The following is a 21,965-nucleotide window of genomic DNA, read 5'->3' on the forward strand; positions in this document are numbered from 1 at the left end:
AAACACACCCAAGGAGTATTTCCCGCATTTAATTTTATGTTATACTTTTAAAAGAGTACCTTGTGGAATCTTTTTACCTTGTGGAATCTTCACGACATTTTTATAAAAGCACACTAACTTTTTAGCTTTCTAATGTTTTAGTTAGATCCCCATGAAGGTACTGTGGACACAGTAATACTTAGGTTTAATTACTCTTGTATCAACATAAATCAAATTAAAAGAGTTTTCTCTAACAATTGTGATTTCTTTCAGCTAGATTACATCAAACCGAAGAAATTTTATGCGACTTCATAAATCCTCGAATCGGCTTCAAAAAACCGCTTCACTTTTAAATCTTACTTTTACGTCATCATGTATGAACATAAGAAGCAATATTACAAAATATTATAATTTATAGGAAAATTCTGTTTTATGTATTCACTGCTATCACAATGAAACGCCAGTTAATTTTTAAGTTCATAAACCAATACCAATTCAAAAAACATTTAGCCTACTACTAGCTGAAAAACCTTTGTGTACATAATCAAAACTAAAGTTTGGCGAATTCAAAAATAATATAATTTATTTAACGCCTGTTCATTGGGGGGAAATTGATTTATGAACATCGTTTAAAACACAAGAGATCTACCCCGATTATTTAAATTACCACGAAGAAAAACTTAATCGTTTTCTATTTTTGTAAAAAAATATACGTTCTCTAAATTATCCAAAAACATAATTTTTGATTATCTTCAAACGGCAATATTTGAATTACAAAAACGTAAAAGGCAATATACAACTACACACATGTGAATGCTACTTTAGAGTACAACAATATTCGGAAAGTAATTGGAACACATCCACAGATTAAAAAAAATTATGATTTTTCATTAAAACCCGTTTAACAAGCTGTAGTCGAAGTAGGTCAATCTATGACCGGCAACAATGGAAAAGCAGCCGAGTTATTTCTGGCACCTAACATTCGTTTTATGGAGCCTTGGTATTTCAATCGGGAACACAAAACAGTAGTAAAAAAAAAACTAGACCAAATAATAACACACAAGTAGACTATATACATATAAAGTGAAAGAGAAGCTATATAATTATTTAATAGTTCACAAGTATGCACTGTAACTGCAATAGAGTTCCTTTAATTCTAAAGGAAGATAAACTGTGGTGAATACCGAGCTAAAGTTCTCGGTGTCTAACTTTCTTCGTATACATAACACTACAAAAACTTTTAAAGAGCAAACTCAGATACGGCACCGTCCTAGGTCCTATATAATCTAATCTAAAAAATTTCCAACGACCGGCGAAAGTTTACACCGAACGCAGTAAAGAGTAGCAAAAAATTGAAAAAATTAATTTTGTATTTAAAAAAAATTATTCGTTCTAATTAGGTTATCTACATTATTTAAGCACTCCACTGGATGCAAATTTATTTTATAAGTTATTTCATCTGACCTAAATCTTTTTCTACTGCCTAAAAATTTTTTCTTTCGTTGCTTCTGGATACTAACACATCGACCACTAATACATTAAAAACTATAAAAATGAACGACAGTACAAATACTTTTCATCACTATATTAAATTCGATCAAGAATTACTAACAGAATCGTGAACCGCGATTAACTAACGGTTTAAATTTTAACCCGTGAAATTCGCTTCGTAAAACATAAAATCATAAATCATATAACTGAAAGAATACAATAATAATAATAATTAGGTGGTGTAAGCGCATCTTTGCGCACGTCAAAAAAGAAGTAGAAAGAAAAAACTGAGAAGAGAGAATTATATAAAAGAATTTTTGGCATACGTTCCGAGTATAAACGAGCGTATCTGAACTTTACTTATGATGCTATTTCTAACCCGGTAGCGTGATGACTAACTAAGAGATGTTGGCGTGTACTTTTTACTTGCTAAAAACCGGTCACCACCTGCAAACAAACCTTGATAGTAACAAATTTATACTGCTGAAGTCAATATATTATACTAATTAATTAATTAATAGATTTATTAGCTAGTCAACCGGTACACGATACGAGAAATTTAACGAAAAACATGTAAACAGATATACGCATTTAATATTTCAGTTAAATGTAGAACTAAAAGAGCACAGTGAAGTACGTACTTCATAATACGTTTGTTCAAAATGACAATCATAACTCTCATAACGTAATTAACGGTTTCCTTTTCCTAGAACTGAAACTATAACATACTTTACCGCATAAGGAAAACATATGCTAAAAATTTATCCAATTTAAAATATATATTTTAAAAATTATTTAAACTTCATACGAAATTCAATATACTAGTGTATATAAACGCGATGAAAAAAGAATACTTAAGCTACGATTTAAAAACATTAAAAATAAAAAATGAACACGCGTGACCTTACCAAGGTCGTAGCAAACAATTAAAGGTTACAGCTGTTGTGTACCGAACATTACTGCACGTAAGCAAAGTGCATCTCGATGACCTGTACGATAATTCGGACTAAAATATTACAATAAATTTTTGATTGCAAACGATAATTATCTAACGACATTATAAATTTACTCCAATAAAATGTACACCAAGTACACATTTTTTTACAAACTATAAAGTGATTTAATGACTGTAAATAATTAAAAATTACACGCTATTCGGTTATTTTAGAACTTGTTCGCAGATAAGGAAGTAATCTATTTATTATTAGTTAATCCAAAAATCATTACATAACAATGAAAACTGTTCATAAGAAATGGAAGGAAAGAAAAATATTTAAACTAATCAAACCGTGCATTGTCTTTACAACCCTAAAATGTTTAGAAAAAATTATAAGCAGAAAATGTAATTCAATAAAATTTGTTACGTATACATTAACCAATCAATTCGAAAAGTTTCGCATCCGGATGGCATAGGTTAATTTAGACTGCTAATATAAGTAAGCGTTTGAGTATGAAGAAAGAATAGTATTAAGGATTAGGAGTTGCAGTTTTACCTAATAAGCACCTCAGCCCGAATCGGGCATTTTATACTGCTACCAGATGAGTAGGAAAACCTTGTCGCTAGACAACTTGAACCAACGCAATCGCATAGAGTTTACGAAGTAAACTAACCGATTTCTAATTCTTAGCTTGCAACAAGCATAGATCTGTTAAAAATACATACAAAGCCAAACTTAAAGAAAAGATTCAAGACCTAAATTAAGCAGTAAGCATTAATCGTACTCAAAATTACTCAGAAATCTGAAACGATTTTGCGTTAAACAGCTGAAACGAATACAAAAATAAATCTCTGTTCACTCATATATAAAAGAACAATCTGAGAAAGGCTCAGGCTTCCACAAGGGCAAGGGCCACTCACTCACACCCCAAATTTAAAAACTTTAAACAAAATCAAACAGTATTAAAGATTATTTTTAAAATCAACTTCCTGTAAACGTCCTGCAAAATAATCTTTTTCTTATTTTTACACGACGGATTAATCTCAAATTTTGTATCGACAAGTGTGTTTCAATTAGTGCAAATGTTCGAAAATCTAAGGAATATCCTATTAAATTAATTTATTGTCACTTAAAAATTTACTTTATTTCTTATCATCATTGTCAATTTCTCAACCATCTCTTAGCCCACGTCTACGTTACTGAAAAATGCGTCTTGGAACTCTATCCTCCTCTGCTCGTTCCAAATCTTCCTTCTTTACTTCTATAACGAATGAGGACATCGTCATTCCTTCAAGACCAAATTTCCTCCATACTTCCACGTTACACAAAGTAAGCTACAAAAGAAAATATGCATCTTTAACAAGTTGAAATTAGGACACAAGAGAAAGTTTGCATATTTATATCCGAGGTTAATCGGATTAATGGGAATGGAAAAACTATATGTTATGACAGAAGTGAGCAATACTACGAGGGATATCTGAAAGGAAAGATGGCTGGGAAATTTCTCCTTAAGGTTGGCGAACCTTTGTCGTTCATGGCCACGATAGTAATGTGCACACTGCATTGTTGTATCAATGCAAGTTGTCGCATTGTAGTATCTACGTGTGAGTTACTACGTTATAAAATACACAGGAAAACCGATGTTGCCGCCGACTGTGAAATACGTGGAGTTATACGTTTTTTAAACCATCAAAACGTTAAGCAGGTTGAAATTCATGGGCAATTGGTTGCTGTGTACGGTGTTAATGTAATGAATGAAAAAAACGTCCGAAAATGGTGTGAAAGGTTTAGAAATAACAGAATTCATGAGCACGGTGAAGAATGTTCCGAGAGGCCTTCGATAATCACCTAGGAATTGTTAAAACGTGTCGATGATGATTCAGAAAAGATCGTCGCTCAACGATTTCCGACCTGGCCCTTCTTTTTCTGAGGTTTCAAGAGCTGTTATCCGTCGCCTTGTTCATGACCATTTAGGCTTCAGAAAGGTTTGTGCACATTGTTTCCGCACGTCTTAACGGAACGTCACAAAAATCCGAATGGGATCTGCTTTGGAATTTTTGATGCGCTACACAGAAAAAGGTGATGAGTTCCTTAATTCGATTGTTACCGACGATGACACATGGATTTCATATTACAAGCCAGAGAGAAAACGGAAGTCAAGTTAATGGCTCATCCACAATCGCCAACCAGACTAACAATGACCATTGCCATTTGGACGGAAACTGATGGCCACACTCTCCTTTGGGATGGGTTTGGCAAACTGCTGATTGATCTCATGCAACGTGGAACGATTATAATTGCAGAATCCTAGTGAGAAACTCTACGCAAGTTACGGCGTGCCATTCAAAATCGGCGTCGTGGGCGGCTGACCGACAGCGTAGTCCTGCTGCACAATAATGCACGTCCATATGTTGCGGGTCCGACACGTGATTTACTGAGAATATTTGAATGAGAAATTTACAATTATCCACCACATAGTCCGGACTTAGCTCCTTCTGATTACCATTTTTTGGGGAAATTGAGGGAATTTTTGAGTGGAAGCAATTCGCGGGTGACTGTGAACTTAAAACTGCTGTTAATTAGCGGCTAAATGGACTGGCGGCAGAAGACGACGAAGGTATATTGAAGCTAGCGTATCGCTACGATAAATGTCTTAATTTATGTGACGATTATATAGATAAGTAGTATACGGTATGTAGTTTAAGGGAAATATAAAAATATTTATAAAGTTTTCAGAATAAATGTTTTTACAATGAAACGACGGTCTTTCTTTAAATAACCTCGTATTTTATAATAAATTTTACAACCTTAATTTACGAAATATTTAACAAGGTTTATATTGCTTTTCAATAAAACAGAATTTGAAAATAATACATTACGATAATTCTAAGGTTCATAGCAAGTGCCCTGTCTGGTTGTTAACCGAAAATTTTCTTTTTTTTAAACAGAAAAAAAAATTTAGCTCCTACCAAGAAATAAGGCGTTATCATCAGAAAACATGAAGAGTTCTATTAATGCGTACTGAAATTTACTTTTATAAGCAAAAATTCGTTGAACAATGAACATTATTAACCGATTAATATATTTACCGAAATTAAGCTGCCCGTTAGATTTTACTATCAGTGAGGTAAAACAAGTTTTCTCCATACCACGCTTAATTTTATTGGAGGGTTCGTAAAGATTAAACAAAAATTAATCTGATGTTGTAAATTCAAATTCACTTTTTTCTAATGTCACCATAAACAAATAAATATAATTATAATATCAACTTTTATTGTTTTTTCAAGGGTCGCACTGTTTTTAATCTTTGGGAAAATGATTATTCCATATTATTTTTGTCGAAATCTTTTAAGTAAATATTACGAAACGTAATTGAAATGTTACTTTAAACTCATTACTTTAAAACTTTAGGTTACTCGGCAATATCAGCTGTTTTACAATTCACCATTAACATGTGAAACGGATTTGTTTAAGTTTCTTTTGTTGAAGTCCGGAGTCGAAGACAGGGAAGAGTAAACTTTCGCATAGTACAAAATTATCATTACCAAATTCCCAACAAAAAAAAAACTTTTTAAAGTTTTTGAAAAACAAAATTACTCAATTGAATTTCTCTTTTTTTTCTTATTGTCACCTTTTTAACGCAATTAAGTTATTAACTGTGTGTCCGTAGTTATGTAAAATAAAAAATATAACCGCACAAGTGGAAAGAAAAATAAACATTTTAAGTCTAATAAATACATATAAATACAGTTTTTTACTTTTCCCTGAATTTTTTATAGTTTTTAATTAGTACTATTGTCCAAAATTTAAATATATATAAAATTTCCAAGTTTATTTTAAAATAAAAATCAGAGATCTATTTTCAGTAGTTCCAGGGAAAAAAGAGATACGATTGTTAGTAAAGAATTAGAAAGGGACACAAGTACCCTTTTAACAATACGTTGCATTTTTTATGATTTTTTAATCACATTTTTTCAACACCGGTTAGTCTGAATGGAGTGCGATGTTGCCGCCTTCAAGAAACAACCGACTAACTTTTAAAACTATAATTAATTTCACGGTTCAACATTACTTCTAGTTATGATTACAATTTAATTTTATTTTTAGCTACTTTTTGATTTTAATTAGAAGAAATTCCGATTCAAAGCTACCGTTCTCTAGTTCCTATAAACCAGATTCGCAGCGTCTATTGTCATTATACAAATTCATCTAATTTAGGGCCTATGTTTCTTTCGCACACCTTCGACTCGTATAAAATTCCAGAGGGTCTCTCCGCTAAACAGTGCTGTTTTAAACTACACCGAGAAATTTCCTTTTCACAGAACAAGTAATCGAAAGAGTTTTGCCTGCTGTCGAGTCGCCTGCGTTTAACATTCGTGTGAAGACACAAAATGCATTAACCCTTAACGAGCTTCAGACTATTTACTGTAGATAATGTTCTGTTTCTCCGATACCATTTTGACAGGTCACTGGATCAGCCATAACTGTTAATTTTTTTTCTTCTCTCGTTAATTTGCAGGTTATGTCATACCAGCACCTTTTGCTATTCAACCGCATGCTTCCACCGCCACACGGGCCCGATCGAAAGGCATAATACAATGTCAGAGTAAGCCGCTAACTATGCAAACCTGACATCAAAAGACCGGTATAAATTCAGAATACTATTTCTTTTTCAATTATGTTTATCAGGAGAGGGGTTAGGGAATTGTCCAGCCTAAATGTTCTTGTGACTCGGAAGGATTCGGAAAGAAAAGCGTTACTAACTTGAACATGCCATTCGATTCTTCTACATCGAGTCCTATCGAGATTTTCAACGGGAATGAATGTTGAAGGCGGGCAGGACACGTGGGATGTTATAGTGGCAACAAAGAAATGAACTGGTTCGCAACCAAAGGCGTTTCTCACATACCTTAACTGTTAACCAGTTATACAAAATAATTTTTCTTAAAATTATTTATATATTTATAAAATTTTTATATTTATACATTTTTTATAAAATAATTTTTATAATTTAAGAAAATCTGTAGAGAAAGAACAGGAATTTTTTGAAACAAACATTTTTTATTGCATTTCTTCATTATGCCACCAATTAATATACAACCAAAGCCGTTCTTATACCAAAAGGATAGAGCATAGAACTATTGAGAAAATATCGATTTAACTTTACAATAACGTAATTATAATACAAACGGAAACGCTTCGTTCGCCATGTGGGCAACACAAGCAGACCTCGCTTCGGTCGCCATAACCGAAGCGTGATTGAAGATGATTGAGTAGTTTTTTTTTGTTTTTCCCGAACAAACAAAAACTCTCTTCTTCTTAATATAATAGTATAGATAAATGCCAAGTCCGGAATGTTAATAGATGTTTGTATGTGAATAAATGGAGTAAATATATGGGGAAAAAGTTTCACGCATGAAAACCCAATTGTGTTATGAATTAATGTATTATAATAAGTGTAAATATGACATAATTTCACCTGTTTTTTTTTTTTTTTTTAACCCGACAAGCAAATAAAACAAATCAAGTTGCAGCCTAATAACTAGCATTAATCGCAACAATGTATATTGTATACTATACTGAAGAAGAGAGTTCAATGACATTACAAGAATGAATGAATTCGCTGGCAGTAAATCATAGCACAGAGATATAAGAGAGGGAATCGAGACGACTTTCTTTAAAAACACATCACACGGAACATACATACGGAGCGCTGTGAACATTACACACATTAACATATAATAAAAGTAATAATCGATAAAATTATCGTTACAATAAAACAAAATTTGTTTAAGCCATGACAATTTGCGGATATAAAAATTGTTAAAACCGGTGCAAGACAAGGCACCGAACAAAAGCACATAATGCTACAAAGCGATCATTGTAAAATGTACATATAAAAAATTCTAAAAATCAATTTTGATGTGATATCTGAGATCGTAAAAAAATTGTAATAAAATTAGATCAAAAAGAAGTTTCACAACGTAAAATTAAACATACACCAAAAATAATGTAATTATGATTCGGGCTTAACTTACTATAAATGCATAACTTATATCACTCCTACATTTGAATAGCATAACTAAATAAAACAATTTAACGTAAATGCAAAATAACCCATAATAGAAAATAAAATAGAAAATTCAAATTTGTAAAGAGCTTAACAATGTATTATTGAAGATCGGCAAAAAAACAGCATTTTTTAAACTACATAATCGATGGATGATTTTTTTTTAATAAAGCAACTTTTACTTCCTCAACTTATAATTTATTAGTTATCCTGCTTGAACAAGATTACTACACAATAAAAAGACACACAAAGTGTATGAGAGAAGAGAGAGATGTATGTCGGATACGCATGCCTCTTTCCACGAAATACTGAATTTTTACTTAACGTCTTCCAACATATCCGGTCTTCGAGATTTCACTCGATTATAAGAACTAAGTAAGCGACTGCATGGAGCATTTTAAAGAAAGCAGACTCTTGGAATTTATATTAGAAATATTCACAAATCAAAAGATTCAGTAAGCCTGTTGGTAAAGAGGATGTCGTCTAGCTGAGAAACAATGCGACTCGGGAGGGAAACTTAGACCCTTTGTTAGAGCAGTCCATGTTTTCGGTATCGATATGTCACATAAGAATTATACTGTTTTACGGCCAATACCAGACGGGCACAGTTAATTTAAAGAAAACTAGCGGTGAAATGAGATAATGTAACTAGTACACTAGACTCTCGGTCGGTTAACACTTCTTGAGTCGGTTATTAAAATGACAAATCAAATAAAACGGTTACGATACACGACTAAAAATTTTATTTTAATAAAATATTGTGATATCACAAAATATATTATAATAAAAACAAATTTAAAAAAAAGGAAGAGAAAATGAACAGAAACCTTTTAACAGGATAATGTGACCATTACTTTCATAACCCCAACGACAAACTTTTGCGTTCATAAAAAAGAACAGCGTTCAACAAGAAAAAAATATCAGATATGCATTACGTAAAATATGTCAGACTCGGTTACGAATCTGACTGGTAGCAGTAAAATGGGTAATATTACTCCGGGATAAGTTTAAACGCAATAACCATGCTACCTAACAGAACAACAAGTATACTTCTTTTAAAAAGCAAGTGCTTTGCACAGATTTTATACATATATATTAAATTTAAAATATTAAAACATACATGCATAATAAACTTTCTCCCCTCTATATTAAGCGTTGGTGTTGCAATCAAAACAAAACTCTGTTTGCTCTTACAAACTATCTGAAAGTATACTTCTTGGTTCTTTAACGTACAAGGTAACCGAGTCAATTTAGAATTCCCCAATAACCCAGCTCAATATAATATGCGCGCACAAACACACACATACGAGAGAGAGAGAGAGAGAGAGAGAAAACCTAATGACTTTACTTTTTTTCTTTTCAACATATAGTTGTCTGTTACTGATGTCTTGACGTAATTGGGCTCGGCGGCGCATTACTCTACTATCTACTGTATTACATTATTAATAGGCCGAAATAGTTCATATCCCGTTTTACTACAATGACTGATACACTATTAACTGTGACAGGTGATTTCATTTCAGTGAAAGTGACTACTCTACGCAGCAAATAGATGAAAAAAAATTTGTAAGAAAGAAATAATAATGATATTTAATACTCAAGAGATTATTTCAATTGAAAAAAAAGAAATTATTACGATACTTCTTGAAAAATAACAAAAAGATCTAACACATTCAATAATACCTGCTAGCTACAAAAAAAAAATAACGTTAAAAAATGTGGCGATTCTTACAAAGAACTTTCATTTCCGGAATTCAATGTAAAAAAAGATTTTTATAAGAATGCTGTAGCAATTTATGTTTTTTATACATACAGAGCGATTCCAGATTGCACGGCAATCTCTCGGGAGATGATTCTACAGCCAAAAACAAGAAAAACGTTTATATAAACAAAGATCAGAAAACGGTTCGTTAACGAGTTATCAAGTTTGCGCGTTTTATTTTTTATTAAATCTGAACTTTCTAAATTTGTGTTTAATTTTAATAAATGTTATTTACATCTATTTTCTCAGAATAAAATTTTCTACAAAAATAACTAGAAATTTTAATCTTTTATTGGTAAATTAACAAAGTTATTTTATTACAAATCTACAAACGTTTTCGACACAACTTTTTCTTGTTTTACCCCGTTTTTCTTAAAACCTAAGTAAGAAAGAGGTCTGGAACCACTTTTATTCAATTTCTTATGTAAAAAAAACCAAAAGGAAGAACCAAAATTAACCGCTTGATTTGTATCACTAGAATTTTAATACGGCTTAAGTTCACAGAGGGAGCAAATGTTTTGTGAACCAAAACTGGCTAACGAACCGTTTTCTGATCTGTGTTCATATGCAAGTTTATTCTCATTTTTGGCTATAGAATCACTTCCTAAGAGATTGCCGTGCAATTTGGAATCATTCTGTAGACATATATATAAAAACAGATGCATCACGAAGTTCTCCCGGGACTTTCATAACCTATTCTATTCGTGAAAATAATGGAAAAAGTTCATATAAATATACATCCTAAAATGCTTCGTTTGCGAGTTACGGCTAGTGAAGAATTTCGCTCGTAGTTCAACTACTCCTGTGAAATTAGGTCGAACTGAAATTTTTAGGATGTTAATTAAAGGGGAAAATTAGTGATTTCTTATAGTTTTTATACCTGAAAAATCGAATAAAATAAGTCCCAGAATTGTATCTGCAGTAGTTTTTGAGAAATCTGGGGTGAAAACTAATAAACTGAGGTAAAACACTCCTCTTTTTTTATGCATGACGTACAATAAAAGCTTCTTTAAATGAGCAATTAACACATAAAAACTTTTAACAAAATTTGTACAGAATTTAAACCTGAACAGAAAAACGGTGTAAAATAAGTTGAATAAAATAAAGGAAACTTAGAAAAATTCGCATTTTATTTAGTAACAGAACACTAGACCAAAATACAAACCAGTTTATAACAAACGTTAAAAAATAAGTCGCCTATTATAATTATAAAAAAAACAAATATCGCTATAACTTTCTTATTAAGTAAAATATCAAATTGAATAAAGTTACTACTATTCTTTGTATAAGGGCCTAAAACTTATATACATAATTTTTCTTACATCACCAACGATTGGCCCAGGGGGTTGAAAAGATGGGGTTTCGAAGATAAAAAAGAATAATTCCCTTATTAGGAACAATATCGAATCGGTTTGAAGTGGTCGTTATTCCTGTAAACATTACTTTAAAACTTTTGTCTGAAACAATTTTTGATATGACCAACCCTTACGGCAAGGGATGACAAAAATATTGCTGAAATTGTAAAAAGTTGGGGGACTTGTATGCTAAATATGTGAAACTTTTATCACATTTAACCGTTGTCGTATTGACTAAATTTGAAGTTTTTCTTAAGTTTAAGGTGGAAATCTGTTTTATCCCCTACTTAGAATATGTGAAAATTCGAATTTTTCTTTGTTTTATTCCACTTATCTTACACCATTTGTTGAGAATTGAATTCTCTACATGTTTTATTTAAAAATATTATGTATTTATTACCCTTTTAACAAAGTTATTGGACGTCAAACAAAAAAACAGTTTTTCATCCCAAATTTCTCAAAAACTACTGCAGATACAATTCTGGGACTTATTTTATTCGATTTTTCAGGTAAAAAACCATAAGAAATCACTCATTTCCCCTTTAATTAACATCCTAAAAATTTCAATACGACCTCATTTCACCGGGTCAGCTAAAACTCTAAGCGAAATCTTTCACTAGTTACTCGCAATCGAAGCATTTTAGGGCATATGCTTATATTAATTCTATCCATTATTTTCATGAGTATAATTGGCTATGAAAGTCCCGGGAGAACGTCGTGATACACAGTGTACATACATACATACACACACACACACACCAAAATGTATACTCGTGCGCTCGGAGTGAAATGTAAACACAATAATTTATAATATTTTAGATTTAAGGTATTACAATTTTCTAAAATGAAAACACTTCTATAGAAATTTGAACATATTAGCGAAAAATCAAATTATTTTTCCGTGTTAAAAAATCAACTATGGAGAGATGCAAAATTTCATGAATTTAACAACGAAGTTTTTTAAACTCACTAATGCAGAATAATCAACTGAATTTAAAATTAGGATAAATTAGCATTTTTAGTAAAAATACAATTCGAAAGAAATTAAAAATATTATTTTTGGATAAACGTTTTTATTTCCCAATTTTTTTTTTATAAAAAGAACGTTACATATATTTTTGTTCATAATTGCTTATGAACATGATTTTTCAATTTTTTAAAAGATGTTACAATAATCTATCTACCCATAATAATTTAACTATTTAAGGAATTCGAAGATTTTAAAATACGAAAAAATGAAACCCAGATTTAATTTTTAGTAAATTCCATTATAATCGATGTTATTCGTACCTTAACATCTTAACATAAGTACACACAGATTTTGATTACTAAGGTGAACATCAAACTTCAATCAATTACGTTGTACAAGCATAGTTTCGAACTTTTAACATTTGAAACTTAATTTACCATATAAGTTTATAAAAACAGATATGGCCTAATAAAAGATAGGCTCAAGCGTCACTATTACAACGGAGAACGCACTGTACTATGCGAGCAGAGCACTTGCGCTATCTATCGTAAACTCGGTCAATTAACTCAGCCGAGAAATAAAAATGTACAACCAAAGCTTTTTTAAAAACATCAACTACAAGGCTGAAATGAACATATTAAAATATAAATAAAAATATTTTAAAAACAACTTTATAAGCTCAAATCGTTTTATAAACAATTTTATATATCAGTGGTTCTCAAAGTTTCCTCAGACGCGGCGCCCTTTTTCAATTAAGATTTTTCCATGGTACCCTACCCTAAGTAAAGTATGACTACTAGTAAGTAAGAGACAAAAATAAATAATATTCGTGTATCTTCATTATTTTTTATATTTTATTAACATTAAATTAATAATTATAAATGTCTTGTTTCAATTAATTATGAAGCTTTTGCAATATTTTGCGGCGCCCCTGTGAAGAGGCCGCGGCGGTCAGTTTGGGAATCACATTTAAATAAATTAAAAAGGGTTGTTTCGTAAATTTTCGAAGGGTTAGTAAGTTATTAACTTCATACTTCAATAGTGTGAATATTTATTCAAAGAGAAATTCAAAATTTAAAGGGAAAACCTATTTAAATAAAAATTACGTCAGAAATATGAGTCACAAAAATTTTAACATAATACTCTATAATACGTACACTGCAAAAATGTATAAAAAAAAACAAAAAAAAAAATGTGTATCGTAGAATTCAATGTATGTTTAAAGGTATCAAACAAATATTCAAGACCACTAAATTCTCCCAAACAAATATTCAAGACGACTAAATTCTCCAAGTTTAATTACGAAAGAAGTAAGTACACACGATAGGGATTTAAAGCTCGAGAGGGTGGAACGTGAGAAAATTGTCATTAGCAAATACCACCCGGGATCAGAGCAACAGGAACCCATTAATCATACTTGATTGAGAAGAGCAATTATCGTAATAAAAAAAAAGCGTAAATGCATAAAAGCTTAAAACAAGCACCCGTGGATAAAAGTCAGTAAAATAAGAAATAATAATAACAACGAGGGATACAAAAGCAAAAGATAACTGTCGATAATTAAAAAATTAAAGGTTAATAACCGCAGCATTACATAATTGACCACGCGTACGCGCGTTTGCAGGCGCACTCGAACAAAATGATCCCTCACCACCCAAGGCGACAACCATTTCGCAGTTAGCGAAGAAAGCTTGATAATTATTAATACGTGCCCATTAACAAATTGATAAATATACGTTTACAAATATGTACGTACTGAATAAGAGCAGATTAACAGTTTTGTTTTTAATGTATGGAATTCCTTTTGAAAGAAAATATATAACAAAATTATACATTCCTCAACTAGTGTAAGACAGCAAGTTATCGAATTAATAATTAAATATTTTATGATCTTTATTTTTATTTATTAAATGTCTGATAAAATTAAAAAAAAGTAAATATAAAAAATGTGTCGTGGACACATCACTTCCTTGTACGCCTATTAAATTACATATACACATTTTTAAATTACTTCCTTGAACGAAGTAAAGGATAGCGAAAAATGTCAGTTTTCAGATTTCGACGGAAATATCCATTTTGACCAGTTTCGGCGTGACGTCCGTACGTACGTATGTATGTGTATCTTGCAAAATTCAAAAACGATTAGCCGTAGGATGTTGAAATTTTGAATTTAAGACTGTTGTCTAGTTGTGGACTTCCCCTTTTGATTGCAATCAACTGGAACAAACTTGTCCAAAATCCAAAAAAAATTTGGATTTTGAGTTCGGGTTTGGATTTGGACAAGGGGAAAGCACATCGGTTCGAGTCAGACTTTATCTCCTTTTTTTTAATTTAAATATATGAATTATTAATAATTAACATCCGACTGTGTAAATACTTACAATAAATAATAATTCAATAATAACAATGAAAAAAATTTTTAAATATCAGAAGTTATTAATGAAATAAAATTTTATGTACTTATTATTTTAAAAAAATATGTATATGTAATTTAATATACGTACAAAGAAATCACGTGGTATCCACATCAGATTTTTAAAAAAATGAAAAGTACATAAAATTTTATTTCACTAAATACCCCTGATTTTTTTTTTGTTATTGAATTATTATTTATTGTAATTTTTTTTTTACAATCAGATGTTAATCATTATTAATAAATCAATATACTTAAAGTAAAAAAAAAATGTTAAAAAAAGGAGATGAAGTCTGATTCGAACCGATGTACAAGGGACCTTCCCCTTGTAAGACCCAAATATTTCATTAATTAAAATTTTATTTGGCTGTAACTCTAGAACCAATGAAAATAAGTACCATTTATGATATATTGTTGAAAATCTCTCAATGGAGGCTTATTACTGCAGTTAAGAAAAAATCAGAAACCCAAATATTTTCGATTTTGAGATTTTTTGAACACTTTTGGTCCAGTCGAATGCAATCAAAACAAGAGATGCACAACGAGATGTTGCAACAGTCCAAAATAAAAAATTTCAACGTTCTACAGCTAATCGTTTTTGAATTAAGCGAGATACATACACGTACGTACAACTATTTACGAAAGAAATGAGGAAATAAAACCGAGATCTACGAGTCTGTACGTCGTACGTACAGACGTCAAAACTTTTCAAAATGGATTCAGGCATGGTCAAAATGGATATTCCCGTTGAGATCTGAAATTTTTCGCGATCCTTTACTTCGTACAAGGAAATAATTTAAAATGTGTACATGTAATTTAATAGGCTTACAAGGAAGTACTGTAATCGCGATCTTCCTTGTACGGAATAAAAGGATATAAAAACAATAAATTCAAACAACTGTTTTCTCCGGGGAACTACTCAAGAGGGAAACAAGGGAAGGAGGAATGCCAAGAAGATACTTTCTTTGATTAGCCTAAGAAATCGGTTTTTGTTATTTATACTTTACAATAATCAGAGGTGTTGGTAATGAAGCTCCAAATACGGTCAGGTTATTCTTTTCAATAGCCAAATCCGGTTACTCTTTGGAATGCACGCTTTATTTGAATTCTAGCGCAAACAAATGCAATCGGTGGAAGAGAAATTCTGTTTCCCTTGAGATATGAACGGCTCGGAAATCGTCTTAAACGACTTATGAACGGCTTAAAGCTTTCAATATAACTACCGTAGTATTTCTCAAAAAAAATTAATTTATACAAAGATCTGACTTTGCAGGGTTTAAGAAGTCTACAACACGACGGACGGAAAATAGTTTTTGAACTATCCATTCGGCTGAACACAATATCGATATAATTGTCTGCATTAAGGCCGAATTATAATTTACTGTCCGTAACGATGGTAAAAGTTTTTTTAGAAGTCTGGATCAGCCAATAACCACCGATTTAATAATGCTGCGTATCTAGGTAATCATGTATAGACGGAAGTATTAACAAATAGAACAGTATTAATTTTTATTGTTCCTGTTTTTATTTCCATTCATTATATCGTTTTCTTATTTACCGATTTAGTCACAAAAAAATCACTAACTCTAAATCTGTATTGTTACGTCTCCGTTTAATACAAATTAAAGCCACAAGTTACCAGCTACATTTTTTTAAATGGAAAAACAAGCTGAAAGTTCCTACGGCCTGAAAACCATAACTAATTACGAGTAGAATGTTAAACGAAGAAAACAAACAGGGGAATTCACATTAACAATGAGCAGCACTGTTCTTCACGCAAATGTCAGAAAGTTCAATATAACAAAGTAATCACCGAAAAGACCATTGCTTAAAATTAAAGAAAATCTGTAAAACGATCGGATTGGGCATTTTAAAGCAACCTAATAAATACACTCAAAGAATCAAGGTAACTATGTTTTTTTAATAAACGAATACATTTCTCAGAATCGTAGTAAATTAATAAATGTCACAATTCAAAAAGAGTACACAAATTAATTTTTTTTTTTTTAAATTCAGATAAGATCGCTGCGGTGAAAACAAGATATAAAAATAACCGATATCAATATTCAACAGGATATAGCGTGACTCGATTTAGAAAATACTCCTTAACGTGGAACGTAGCAATATAATGTAAAAACTAATACTGTATTATAAATAAATGAATTAATGAATTATTGTAATGTATATGAACTTAACGCAATTTAAGTGTACTAATGGTATTGGAAATGATAATAACACTATTGTAATAAAATTTTTATTGTGTTTCTATATAACACACTTGCGCTCACGAGTACTTGTTACGCCGTCCCACTCCGTATCTTATCCAAAGCGCACGAACAGTTTAAATTATGCTATGCTAAACTTCACATATGATTCTCTTGCTCTACAAAGCTTCTCCTGTTTTACAAAGCCGCGGTTCAATTTTATTCAAAATTTGATGTAAATTCCATCAACAGGTACAAAAAACTTTAAATGGAGAGAAAAAAAGGATCTTGCTTAACTGCGATCGAATCCCCGACCACAAACAACATACTTAAGTTGCCAAACCAACTACAAATTTCTTAACGCACATTGACATCTATATATAATAATAAAAATTTCCAGTTTTAAAAATTCACATTAAAATTTTTTTAAGTGAGATAGCATTTTCTTTATTTATTTTGTTCAGAGGTTCTCAACCGATTTTTATCGAATGAATTTAAAAATAAGTGACATTCCCACACAACAAGGAATCAAAATTACCAAACCGTTTGGAGCGGACAATATAACCAAAAGTAGAATATTTTCTGGAGTGGCTTCTTCTAGAACAAGTCTGTCGTTAACGCTATAGGAAGAAACCGACACGAATAACGAAATAACCCTTTTTCCAGCAAGTGCTCCTTCATTCCAATAGGTAAAAGCCGCGTCCATACGTTGAGTTGCACAATCGATTTCCTAGCAGAGGCAATGAAAGATGGCCGATCACGTAGCCACAGAAATAATGTTGTTATATTCAGAAATTATGGCCTCGATTAATTATGCGAAAAACTTTGTCTCCTTAGGAGATAACATGTGAATTTGATATTTTCAGCAGAAGGTAACACTGCCGTAGCGCAATTGCACCCGAAAGACTGGCTGAAACGCGAGAAAAATTGCTATTCTTCTTAATAGAGTTTGGATAATGTAAAATCGTTGTTTGGTCCCACAACGGGGAAAAGTACGACGTTAACTGTTTAATTTAAATGATATTTATTTTTCAACTTGTAAAATTGCATTTGAGACCACCGAGTTCTTGAAAACATCTCGTATTCTTTAAAAGGATAAACAATGAAAAAATAATATTAACAGTAATGTACGGATTTAAAAACTGTTATCAAATAAATCTGCGATATGCATCGATGCTACGTAAAAAACAAATACTGAATACAAATTACAGCCATCAAACTGTAAGAGAAGAAAACTAGGTTGTGGCCGAATTTAGAAATAAAATGAAATGTTTCAACCGAGTAGTTAACAGGATACGAGTGTTTGGTTTGGCTTTCTCCCACTTACACGTGAAACTCCATTTTAACAGTAGTATTACACCAATGTTTCATTCCGAATGACGTACAAGGTTACAAAACGATACTTAATACTAATATAGAAATAATTTTTAAAATAAGACCACACAAACGGAGGTATATTAAGTTTAGCAGCCGGATTTTTTTCATAATCAACTGTTTTCTAAGATTGACAGAAGCAAATAGAATTGTTTCTAACCAAATATATTGTTACACACAGTTCTATTTAAAAATAGATTAAGTACTTAAAATTATTAACCGCAAAAAGTTATTAAAGAAAGGGTCTTTCATTTCAAAGCAAATTGCTATAAAACAAAAAGTATGTGTAATATCGACCAACATTTTTTTCTGAAGCTTAACATTACATTATCTTGGAAAAACAATATCATTCGTATGGACTCCACGGCTTTACCTGACAGCAAAGTCTATCAACAACTTTTATGTGACTTTTGTACAAATCAACTTGGAATTCCACTAATAACGCGTCGATTGTTTGCTTTCAAGTCACCAATCATTAGTAATTTGCTATGAATTTATGACGACATAATTCTAGAGAAAAAAGTCTAAGGACGTTGAACCACTCGATCTTGGTGACCGGTTGATGTTACCATTTCATGAAATTATCGGATCACCAAACGTTTGACGCAATAGCTGAATTATTTCAGCAATGTGTGGAATGTGGCACCAGACTGTTGAAAACACATCTCATTCAAATCAGATCCAAACTTAAAAACAAAAAATCACCACCAATCGTAGCTCGATAGCGTTCACCACTTACTGTAACAGCAACTCCTTGCTAATTTTCGAGATAAAAATGATACAATGATGCTACCGGCCCATAACCCACACCAAACAGTGATCTTTTCCGGATGTAATGGTCGATCATGACTGAAATCATTTGTAAATAGGAATCATCCCAAATACGGCAATTTTTATCGTTTACAAAGCCAAAAAAATAAGCCTCCTCTCTAAATATGATTTTTTAGTAAAAATTCGGATACGCTTCAAAAGCTGCTCAAGAGTCCAATCAGAAAACAGTCTACGCAAACAATGATCCTGTGGCTTTAAATCTTGAGTTAGTTGAATTTTACATGGGTATAGACCAAGATCATGTCGCAAAATTAACAATAATGTAATTGAAGAAAGGCCCAACTCTTGTGAACTATGTGAAACCGGTAAATCTCGATTTTCACAAGCACTTTCACTTACAGCAGCAATATTCTCTTGATTCCTGACATTTCTTTTGAAGACTGGTGTTTCAGCACCAAGTAGAGAAAATTCGCTTTGAAGTTTTTAACTAAACTGCGAAATGTGCTGTTGTTTTTCCGATTATGCGTAAATTCGTGAAGTGCATGATACGTAGCTGTAACAGACTCCACATCTCGATAATAAATTTTTATGATTTTTAAACGTTGTTGAGGCGTGTAGCGTTACATGATGATTTGTCATAAAATACTGAAAACAAATGACGCTTGAAACATAAAAAAAAACTCAACGTCACCACCACAACCTACCAGTTTTTTTCGCTCAATTTGAAAGACCTCTTACTTAACAGAAATTTAATTCGTAATTCAAACTTAAAAATTAACTGTAAATATAATAACTAAACTCGATGAAAAATTAATATAAAATACAATAAAAATCACCATACAACTCCAGGTAAATGTCATTAAAAAAAACAAAAATTACAATACATTTGGGAACTTAATTTTATTAAATTTACTTACGGACAACTTATCTGAACAGAGGAGTACTATTTCAACTGTTCTTACCTGGAACAAAAATAAATATATAAGACAAAACTGGAAAAATTTTGATTTTAAGTAACATATACATTTTAAAACATTGGTAAGCGTATATAGAATTAAAAACTTGTCAGTTGAAAATAGGTCGATTAACATATGACCTAAAATGACACAGGGACAATTAATCGATTCTCAGCAGTAATGTTCCGCTCCCATAACAATTATTCAAGGGAAAAATGGATGATTGCAGCCATTCGTAAACGTTTCTCGACTACAATTTTAATAAAACATGAATTAAATAAATTCTACGTACAATACATGCAATAAGTAAATGTCTTTGGTCTGAGGTGTTTAATACGATGAATAGTAACCGATTTTATAAAAAATAAGTACACCCAAATCGTTCCTTTTTTCCTTATTAATTTTAACTTCAAACATAAAAAACTAGACAAAAAGCAAGGAACACGAACAACCATTATAGAAAAAAAACTATTCCGAAGTTTTAATGGAACTCTTTCGCAGTTAACAGCACTTATGATGTAGTCGGAATTGGATATTTTCCAGTGGATTACTTACACCTCTTCAACAGAAGACTAAACATTAATAATAGTCAATAGCACTTCATCATAGTACTGGGAATAACGGATGTAGCCATAGTGGTCAAACCTCTCCCCCCACCCCGCCGACAAAATAAAAAACCATCAAAACTTCCTTCTGTTACAGAATTAATTTTGCCTTTTTTAACTAACGTAAGTGGCAAAAAATGATATCAAAGTACTCTAAAAAAAAAAAGCGTTAAGTAATACCGAGAAGTGTAACGTAGTGAATATACCAGGCAATTCAAAAAGAACTTCACAACTTTAAGAGCATATAAAATTTACGGAAATTACAGGTTCAACTGAGGTCTCATTTCATAGAAAAACACATGAAGTTTGTCAGCCAACATTTACTTTATAACGTGACATATATCCCACCTGAATCGATTTCATTCAAAACTGTAGACAGCAAGTCGGACGTTACCTCTGCAGCTGCGGCGTTATTTCGATGTCTTAGCTTAACAAGATCAGCAGGCAAATGTGGTGTATAATCTCGAGTTTAATTAAACCCCACAAGAAAAAATCTGGCAGGGTCAAATCTCGGAAGCGAGGTGGCCATGCAGTTGGACCTTCACGAACAATCCACAGACTGGAAATAGAGTATCGAGAAAATCTCTAACTTCTAGGCGGTACTGAGGAGGTGCCCCGTATTGCAGATAGTAATGGCGTCATCATCGTCTAATTGAGGAATTAGAAAATTTTTAACCATGTCCACAAAAACGATACCATTTACGGGTGTCTCCTGGAAGAACGGACCGCTGTACAGCTTTGCTTTATTTGCTTAAGTCACAAAAAAACATTGACCTTAGGGTTATCAACAAAGTGCTGCAAAGTTTCATGACAGTTTTCGCTACTCTACATTCGGCAATTATAAGTGTTCATCTTGCCACAGATGTGAACCGTTGACTAATTACTAAAAATTACATTATTTAAAAAATATAGCGTTGTCTGCAATTCTATCCATCATATCCACAAAACTGCAGCCAAGCAAATTTGTCGTCATCTGTAATGTGTTGAACCACAGTTAGTTTGTATGGCTTCAAGTGGAAACGTTTATCTAATACGCGCCGAACAGTCGTTTGTGTGATGGCAATCTCATGTGATGCA

At 31.8% G+C, this 21,965-nt stretch overlaps 1 protein-coding gene across 28 annotated transcripts in view; it reads right to left on the bottom strand.

Annotated features, from left to right (window-relative positions):
- The window catches only part of LOC142318879 (serine/threonine-protein kinase MARK2-like), a 385,326-nt gene that overhangs the window by 181,299 nt on the left and 182,062 nt on the right, over positions 1–21,965 (bottom strand). For 11 of the 28 annotated variants that reach the window (XM_075355485.1, XM_075355493.1, XM_075355492.1 and 8 more), the window contains one exon: positions 20,245–20,289. The exons of the other annotated variants lie outside the window; for them this stretch is intronic. In XM_075355485.1, coding sequence (XP_075211600.1) covers positions 20,245–20,289 — 45 coding nt within the window. The remainder of the gene's footprint in view (positions 1–20,244; positions 20,290–21,965) is intronic. 28 annotated transcript variants of the gene reach the window in all.

This window comes from Lycorma delicatula, chromosome 2 (assembly GCF_047948215.1).
Source record: "Lycorma delicatula isolate Av1 chromosome 2, ASM4794821v1, whole genome shotgun sequence".
In the NCBI taxonomy this organism is placed as follows: domain Eukaryota; kingdom Metazoa; phylum Arthropoda; class Insecta; order Hemiptera; family Fulgoridae; genus Lycorma; species Lycorma delicatula.